This window comes from Marmota marmota, unplaced genomic scaffold, assembly GCF_001458135.2.
Source record: "Marmota marmota marmota unplaced genomic scaffold, marMar, whole genome shotgun sequence".
NCBI classification, from domain to species: Eukaryota; Metazoa; Chordata; class Mammalia; order Rodentia; family Sciuridae; genus Marmota; species Marmota marmota.
The window spans coordinates 8,137,529-8,147,236 of record NW_026000240.1 but is presented as its reverse complement, the minus strand read 5'-3'; the positions used below and the strand labels follow the sequence as shown (position 1 = coordinate 8,147,236).

The 9,708-nt window shown below is 41.8% G+C and overlaps 1 protein-coding gene across 1 annotated transcript; it reads left to right on the top strand.

Annotated features, from left to right (window-relative positions):
* Window positions 1–4,931: 4,931 nt before the first annotated feature.
* Pfn2 (profilin 2) lies at window positions 4,932–8,553 on the top strand. The gene is made up of 2 exons (XM_015486901.2): window positions 4,932–5,186; window positions 7,203–8,553. Exons 1-2 carry the CDS (start codon window positions 4,958–4,960, stop codon window positions 7,295–7,297), a joined length of 324 nt encoding a protein of 107 aa, XP_015342387.1. The 5' UTR covers window positions 4,932–4,957; the 3' UTR covers window positions 7,298–8,553.
* The last annotated feature ends 1,155 nt before the right edge of the window (window positions 8,554–9,708 follow it).

Genomic DNA, 9,708 nt, shown 5'->3' with positions numbered 1-9,708 from the left:
ACGGGGTTTACTTAAGTGCAGAGTCTGGGTGGGCATTGTAAGGCCAGCAAAGCCCCTGGAGCTAATGGGCCCCCTCTACCCTCCTGCTCCACACCATTCAGGACAGTTCCAAACTTCTGTCCTTCCCCAGTGCTGCAGCACATCCAGACAAGGGGGAGGACAGGTCAAGGGCAGGAGGCCTATACCTGAACCGTCCTTCACATCTGTATCTATCTAGATGTTAGGGGGAATATATCTTTCCACCAAGAAATTTCTGTTCTAGCTCACTAGCCATCTAAGATGAGCACCTGAGCTGGAAGGGCATTTGCAGAATATTTTGAAGCAGATTTGTTATTCCCCCCAAAACTTATGATTGTGTTAGCAAGGAAGAAAAGTGCATACCAGATAAGCTAACCAATGATGCTTATCACATTAGAAAAATTAAGTGCCATCTTTGATATTTTAAATCTTGCTTTTAGAAAAATGTTTAATGGATAACTAAGTTTTCTTTTGATTATTTCTTAACTGATATTTCAATCAGGGCAATATATCCATTCAGTGGACTACTGCAGTCCTAAACATGACAAACAGGGGAAAAGGTTTTTACAAGCACTTCATAAAAAATGTGTCTACATGAGCAACAAACATGACACAGATGTTCCCTTTGTCACTGGGAGCATGTGAATTAAAGCCAAATGAAACACTGTCATATACCCAGCTAAATGTTTAAAATTAAAAGAGATGTGAGGGTTGGGGATGTGGCTCAAGCGGTAATGCGCTGGCCTGGCATGCGCAGGGCGCTGGGTTCGATCCTCAGCACCACATAAAAAATAAAATAAAGATGTTGTGTCCACCGAAAACTGAAAAATAAATATTTAAAAATTCTCTCTTTCTCTCTTAAAAAAAAAGAAATGTGATACTGTTATGATTTGAATGTGAGGTATCCCCTGAAAGTTATGCATGAGACAATGTAGGAATGTTCAGAGGTTAAATGAGTACATTCTAAGAGCTGAGACCTAATGGGTGGATTCAGTGTAAAATCAAAAACTCCAGAATTCTGGGTATTCCTTGTTCTTTATGGTAAAAATCGTAAATGAGTGAAAATGTACAAAAGATGACATTTATATTAGCTTGTGGGATTAAGGTGATTTTTCTCTGCATCCTAATTTTTCTTTCTCTTCTGCCTCTCCCCTTCCTTCCACAGGGTCTCATGCTGTTGCCCAGGCTGGCCTCAAACTCATCTCCTTCCTCAGCCTCCTGGCTGGCTGGGATTACATGCATAAGCCATAGCACACCATTTCTAATTTTTTTTGATCGTTGTGATACTACTTTCATGATAAATCTGCTTTTCCAAAAATAAAGTGTGGAGGTGAAAATTTTAGGTAACCATGGGTTTACTTAGTTATGGTTTTTATAATTGAGTCATTACTCTGTATAGCTTTACACTCCAATGTTTACCAAGTTGAGTACGTATGAACCACAACTTAACTTCTGGTTGGTGTTTTGCTAAGACGTCAAATGATTTATTTATGGGCTTAAATGGCTCAGTCACTGCTCGACTTGTACTCAAGAATGAAGTTTTCCACAGATTGTTTAATCCAATAAGAATAAAAGAATTTTGGAAAGAATGCATAGTAGCTTACTCCAAATTTAAAATGCTACTAATTGTTCATGGCACATCATTCTGGATATCTGTACCACCAACAGAGCCACAGCTTTTCTAGATTTCTGTCCGGACACTGCTATTATTGCTCTAGGGACCAGTTACCCAGAAAAAAAGTAGAGAAAGATACAAGTTGGTAATTCCTCCCCTCCTTGCCATATCAGTGGATTTCCTTTGGATTTAACCTACAGCATTACTCCTAAAAGTCAGTATTCTACCTCTTTTTGTATAAACTGAAGTCTTATACTTTTTTGAAACGTATATGATAAGCAATAGGTAAACAGGACAGTAACAGATCATTATATACAAATGAAAAATAAGGTGACATGCTAGTTCTAAAGAAAATAAGCACAGAATGAGTTTACCATAGTCCTGAAAAAGACAGTAAATGGACTCTTAGAATATATAACCTAAGAATCTGAACTGTGAAATCCAGCTAATCTGTTACCTAGAATACATATTTCTATAGCTACTCAATTTTTACCCTACCCAATCCTGGAAAAATAACACTATGTAGGAAAAGAAAGCTAATTAAAATGCATTTCTGTATCTTGAAACATATAAGAAAATGACAGGAATTCTAAATTTTTAAGGATGCTTTCCTCAATAGATGTATTTTAGGATCTTTTGAGATAGGAATTTCCCAAAATTCAGTTAATCTATTCCTTTTACTATTTAAATCCAATAATGTAATTATGAAATGCAATTATTTCCAACTCTGTGATAACAAAGTCTAGAAATAAAATCTTAACTTCTGAGTATATCAAAGAATAAAACTCAACTTCCACAAACTTCTTTAAGTCATCATCAGGTCTTCTTTTCTATCATTTTATCTTTTTTGTTTACTGTTTACATTTATTGGATTAGAACATACATAAATGAAGAGCATAAATCCTAAAGACATAGCCTGATGAGCAGATCCATGTTATTAGCACAATGATGCCACCATTAACTTTCAGGCTAAGAAACAAGAATCAAAGCCATGAACAACCACCACAAAAGGCAAACACGAATGAATAAGTGTAACTAAGTCAGGTGGAAGCACTGGCGAAGAGGAAACACTTTTGACTCACATTTTACACCAAGCAGGTGTTCTGTATCTTCAGGATACCAGCAAATACACTGTCTCAATCTGATAGGTGCCTAACCTGGAATGTCTCTTACTGGACTGTTTTCCTCCCTGCAGTAGAACATTTCAAAGGATGCAGAAAATATTCAAAACCTCAGAACAAATTAGATTGTTTAGCAACGTTCTTTCCTTTCCAGAACTGCATCCCTATGATTCTACAAATTGTGGCCCTCCACAAAGATTTTAAAGTGGAGAATCAACGCTTCTGTCTCTTTCTTCTTTCCCTTACTTGGCAGGTCGTTTTTGTACAAACTGAAGTCCGTGTAGTGGGACATCTCATTGTGGGACGTCAAGTCCTAAGTTACTAACGGCGGCAGGAGGGCGCACGCGGGGAGTCTAAGCCTAGTAAATACAGAGTTGGATGCTCTGACTCCTTTGCCCTTCTAACACAGAAGTCACGCAAGGCTGCCTCGCGGGCCCTTTCCTGGATAGCCTTCTTTCTATCTTCGTCACGTCGTCGACCACCAGTAACTTTCCCGGTTGCCAACCGTCTGCACGTTGGCCACACCGTGCTTAGCAACAGTAAGTGGGCTCCTGGGGCCAAGAATCCGCGGAACGCGAGGCCGCTGGTACCCAGAGGCCACGGCGCAGGCTCTGCACAGCTCAGCCAGGTTCCTGGGAGCCGCGCGCCACCGGGGACGCCTTAAGGCCACGGGGCAAAGGGTCCAGGGAAAGTGCGGCTCCTCGGGGACGCCTCGGGTGCGCGCGGACGACCAGCCACCAGCCGCTCCCACCACAAAGAGCGAGCGAGCGCCCCCCCTCCGCCCACCGCATCCCGTCACCAGGGCNNNGGTTCCCTTTAATTCTCCAAGATGGCGAACTGCCATCGACTCTCCTCCCGAGCAGACCGTCGCTGCACCGTTAGCCCGGTTACGCAACTGAGCCCTGGTGGCAGCGGCCGGGGTTTCGGTGGCCGGAGGGGACGGGGCGAGGGCTGGTCGCCCGCGGGCCTCCCTCCCCAGCGGTGCGGCAGGGCTGACGCACAGCCCGCCGCTGCCCGCCTGTCTCCCTGGACCGGCAGGTTCCGACTGGTGCCGCGGGTTCGGGATGCCTGCCCAGCCTCCCGCACCGCTCATTGTCTGCCGTTTCCGCCGAAGGCTCAGCATCGGGTCCGGCACGGGACGTGCCCTTGATTTCTCAGCCCCACACTTGCCATCTAGGGCCAGAACCCAGGTCCCTTATTGGGGGTACTAATTATTTTTTTGCTAAACGTGGCTTAAGAGCTGGCTGCAGCACTCAGTTCTCGGTACTGGCACTTTGGGAGTCTCCTGGGCCCGCACTGGACCAGGATCCTCGCGGGAATCGGCCTCTGGTGGCCAACTTTGCCTGCAGCCCCCTGGTCTTTGTGTGCGAGTTCCCGCTGCCTGGCGCGGGTTGCGGAGCTGCTGGGGAATGGCTGGGCCTGCTATGACTCTGCAGTTCTAGGGGGCGACGCCTCCCCGAGCCTGGAACGTTGGAGTGCACGTTTCTGCTTTCCGAGTCTGGTGGCTACCTCAGTTTCTCTCCCAGTCTCCCTCCATCTTTTCTTTTCTTCTGCCATCGCCTAATGCGGTGTTCTGGACAGAATCCTCTTTGCGTTTGCCCAGAAGGAAAACTGATTGCTGAGATGGGAGGGGAACGGAAGTTGGAGAGAAAAAGGAGTAGTGGCTAGAAAAATAGGAGGGAAATATGAATTTGGGAATGCGCTGAGGTCTAGAGATGGAAGCTCTCACCATCAGGGGTATTTCAAGCTGTTCCATGCAGGGAAGTGAACAGATCTGCTAAGCTCAGGGTTTATTGCCGGAGATTTTCAAGGAACTTTAAATTTGATGCAACATGACCCGAGTAACTGATCGAATGTGAGAGAGAAGCTGTTGTTCAAAATGTTTGAAACTGAATTTTAACCATTATTACATAAGCACCTTAAAGCACCACCTGACTTGATACAGTTTATAAATAACTCTTTAAGATTGCAGTTTGTTTCATGTCAAGTACCCATTATTTAAATTCTTCACATAGATTGGTTTTTATTAGCAGACCACAGACCACACTGAACTGCAGAAGAGAGCCAACTGATATAAAACATGTAATCCTGTGAGGCATTGTCTTGATTTTTACTTAGTGAAAGGTGGCTGATTTGTAGTGGTAGTATAAACTAGCAGTCTTTCCTGTTAGATCAAGCCCTGACAGGAATTCACTACAACTTAATGTTTCTCCTTTTCTTCTCTCTTTTGGGGGGACAGCCAGTAGAAATAGATATGATTGTAGGAAAAGACCGGGAAGGCTTCTTTACCAACGGTTTGACTCTTGGTGCAAAGAAGTGTTCAGTGATCAGAGATAGTCTATATGTCGATGGCGACTGCACAATGGACATCCGGACAAAGAGTCAAGGTGGCGAGCCAACATACAACGTCGCTGTCGGCAGAGCTGGTAGAGGTAAGCAAGGTGTTTTTGTGGTTAAAGATTGCATGCCTTATTATAACTTCATGAGCAGTTTCTTTAGCATTTTGAATGACAGTCCATAATGGCTGTTAAGGTAGTTTCTTGAACTGCCCAGCACTGAAGGGAATCACTGCTGTAAGTCTGCCCATGTCACAGCAGTGGCCCCTGCAGCGGAGCCACTGTCATCCTCACTTCCTTCTGAAAGGTAGTTTAGTATCAGCTCTTCATAAACTCAAAATGAAGAGTTTTCTCCAGCCGCTGGACAAATCAGATGATGGTCCTGTGCTGCGTGCAGTTGTTGAGCAGTTTCCATTGTTTGGCTTATTTTCGTCCCTGTGAGACTTTACCTCTGAGTCATTTGTCCTTTTTTCGCTTGCTCATCATAAAGCAGCATGATTGATATTGGTTCTTTTTTTTTTTTCTTTTTTTTTTTTTTAAGGAACATTGCTCAGGAAGTGAGAAATAATTAGATGAGTTTTTTGGAATGAGTTGTCCATTTACTAAAATATATCCAGAGACTAAAGTGTGTCTGAGATTTACTGAAGAGTAGGAAACTACGATTAGTTTATACTTGTCCAAAAATTCTGATATCTCCAGATAACTGCACTTAAAAAAAAAAAAAATCCTCCTTTTTCAAAAAAATATTTTGAAATTGAAGTTTATTATGCTTTATAATTGATTTGCAAGGACATTTAGATGTATTAACTTGTAGAAATATTTAAATAAACAGGACTCCCACAGCCTCAGTTGGCAGACTTAGCATGTCAGCATGTCACACGTCAGAGCAGCTCTTCCTGGGAAGGGACTGGCGCTGCACTGTAGTGTAATGCCCTGGTCCCGCCAGCTGCCTGTGATTGCCCTAAAGGCTTCTCTTATTTTGGTGTGGGTTGATGTTTGAGTATTTATTTATAGGGAAATGAGATGACTTTGAAATAGTAGACATCTCTCAACCATTAGCTGTCAGTCAACCACGTGATAGGAAACCAGAGATTTTCATACCACAGAACCACTCTGACATCTAGTGGCAATGAGTGTGAAATGTGACATATACCTGCACACTATGGCATCATAAAAGAACCTGGTATTAGTTAGAAATAGTCTATTTCAGGATTTAGACTCATTTAAAAACAAGACTAGCAGAGTGAGGATATCAGTATGCATAAAACTTCTGTTAATTTGGCCTCTTCTGAATGAAACTAAAAAGCTGTTTAAAATTGTTTTTCATTTTCCTCTGGAAGTGATATGTCTATTCATATTTACAGTGTCACTTGTATGACTTAGTAGTTTCTACTTAGGAAACCTTAAATATGGGGAGAATTTGTGAATAAATACCAAGGTTTTTCAAGTTTATATTTTTAGGGCATACATGTTTGTCATATCAGTCAGAATTTTTGTCCTGAAGTGAAAGATAAATCGTCACTTTTTTTCCTTAACCAGTGTAAAGATAACTGTGTAGAATCAGGCTGCTGCAGATGGGGTTCCGTATTGCAGTACTAGTTACCATGTTCTGTTCTTGGTGTATCACTGATTGGAAAGTCCCCATCTGGAGACCTACTTGCCCTCAGTGCTTGACAGCTCATGGGAAACTAACTTAATGTCAACTTATTAATCAGGGATCTGTCTGCTAAAACTTATGTGACTTTCTTGATTAACACTTCTTTTGAAACACTTTTCTTCTTTCTCTTTCAGTCTTGGTCTTTGTAATGGGAAAAGAAGGGGTCCATGGAGGCGGATTGAATAAGAAGGCATACTCAATGGCAAAATACTTGAGAGACTCTGGGTTCTAGCTGCTAGGCAGACTGTTAAGTATTAGGGGAAATTGCTCTTAAACTTTCCTAGCGGTAAGCTTAAGTCTTAATTCTGGAAATTTTATTAGCAATGCAGGGTGATGGGGTATGAACCTGTGTCTCCTGTGTATCCCTCTGTTGGTGGGGAAAGGTGTCTTTCTTTCTGCCCGCCCCTCCTTAAGTAATGCTGTTCACTTTTGTTTTGTTTCCCTGTGTACTCCAGCCTTGGTTATAGTCATGGGAAAGGAAGGTGTCCACGGAGGCACACTTAACAAGAAAGCCTATGAGCTCGCTTTCTACCTGAGGTCTGATGTGTAAGCAGCCTCTCCCCATCTACCTAGCAGCTGTCTGCATCGCCACCCCAATTGTGATCATCTGCTACCAGACTAGATAGATGGTAGCTAGTTTTCTTTACCTACTTTCTAATGTCATGGTTCCTATTTGCCCAATGATCATTTGTCTGTTAACCACTGTATGTAACCAACCCCTACTGGCAACATAATTGCAGCACAATAATGATTTGCATGATACCTTGAAATTGGGGGGAGGGGCATGCCAAGTTGGGCATCACTTTGTCTTAGCAATTAATGGGATATTGATTACTAAAATAAGTTAATATTAAGCAAGGTGCCGGTTGTACAATCTCTAATTTGATCGATGTCTTTTCAGCACTTTGAGCTTTACTTGGCTCACTTAGTCTTCCTTTTGTAGCGCATGGTTGGGAGGAGAAAGTGCATGCATCTCTCCTTCACTCCTCTTTTCTCTTGCCCTCCCTTTGCACATAAGGGATTTGGTTTGCTTCCATCCTCTTTTATGCAGTGCCTGGTTTATTTAACCAATTAATATCCCCTTTGTTGACGAGCTGTTGAGAGCTGCAATAGTTTGCTTTTAGTATTGTGGTTGCACTTGAGTAGACAGATCTCTTCACAGTGTCTGCAGGACATGTGCAGAGTGCAACTGCAAAACAAGAGCAAAAGGCACTCCTCCCACGACCTCACAGTAACCACACTGACGCACCCCCAGGGACATTCCATCACCGCAATAGCTCACATTGTTGTTCCTGTCTTTTTCTTTGCACACCAGCTCTACTTGTTTTAGTAAAACTGTAAAAGGCTGCCATTATGGACATTAGGTCTCCCAACATAACCATCTGGAGTGTGTCCAGTTTGTTCTTCATAGGACCAATTTTTATTTGCAGCTTGAGTTTTTATATGAGGTTGCATTATTGTGGACTTGGCTGTCTTGTGATGAATTTTTTCATATGTATTCTGTGCCATACTATTGTTAAAATGAACTGTTGCTATTGTGAGATGGATTTTAACTGACCTATTAAGGGTTTCTTTCGAATGGCACTACTTTAGGGACATTCTAGTATTTGCTTCTATTGTTTGGGCCTTGTGGATAATGTACAGATTTAAAACAAATCTTGTTGCTGATTTGTCCATTTCTTTCCCTGCACTTTGTTACATCTGGGATACAGTCTAACTCATCTGATTTAATATGCATTTAAAAAAATGCCATAACTATTAAACACCTTGTTTACAGACAGATGAAATAAATTTATTCCAACCAAATACTCTAGACTCCTGTTATTTATGTAAATTGTCGGCTTACTGTTACAGTTGATTTTCAACATGATAGGAATATAGAGAATAAGCCAGAGTCTGCTGCAAACATTAAATTAAGTACCTAGGCATTTTGTTTTAATAAACTTTGATCTATTAAAAAATGGCTTTAGTCATTTTGGGCTGATGTCCTCATGCCGTGTGAGGAAAACTGACTTATCTGCTGGAAAACATTTTCCTCTATTGGTCTCCAGATGTGAAATCTAATAAGCAGTAAGAGGCTTCAGTACTGAAAAGGGTTTGCAACATTGTGGACTCTGTTGAAATGTCATGTGACTTCACATGACATGTGCTGGCAGGATGGAAAATCTGCCAGCTGGGACTCTCCATCCTATGAGCAGAAGATGTTGCTTTGACAGCATTTAAGAGAATTGGGATGCTTTTGCATTCTCTAGCTTTGGAGTAACATGTCGACCATGGCAAAATAGTCTAAGCCTGGAGACTGTAAATTCCCTAATATGTACTAAAGTTTAGTGAAAATGTAAATTTTAGACTTTTTAAATAAATCATTACTACTATGAAATGTCAAGCAGAAACTTACAGCAGTAGATGTTCAAAAGTTAGAGGATCTAAGTGAAACTGGGGAGCTTGTCACAGGGTCGGTTCTGGCTTCTAGGGATCTAACCTGGGAGATTTCATGCATCCAGAAGTAGTCATCAGATATCAAAGTCAGAACTGCATACTGTCCTTGAGAGAGAAAGTGTATTTGGAATAGGATAATCTCTTCCTTACTTAAAATAAAATACTGTACATAGGAAAGCTTTTTCTCTGACAAGTTGTCAGGCTTTAGTTCTGAGTCTGTACATATGGGGTGTCAGGACTTGACTAGTTTGGTAATTAAACACACCGTAGTAGTTGTGAAATGATAAAAACCTGGTATGAGCTTATTGTTCTATTAAGATTCCTGTTAAGGACAAAAGATGATTGGGCAGATGAAAAATTGTGACTAGGTGTGGTGATTACATGGCCTGCAGTTTCAACAGAAGAACACTTTTGGAAATATATACATGCAGACTTTGCTTTACACTTAGCTCTTTGAGTTCAGCATGAGGAAATGAAGCTGTACACCTTAGTGTATCAGATGTCTCATCACATGGCATTACT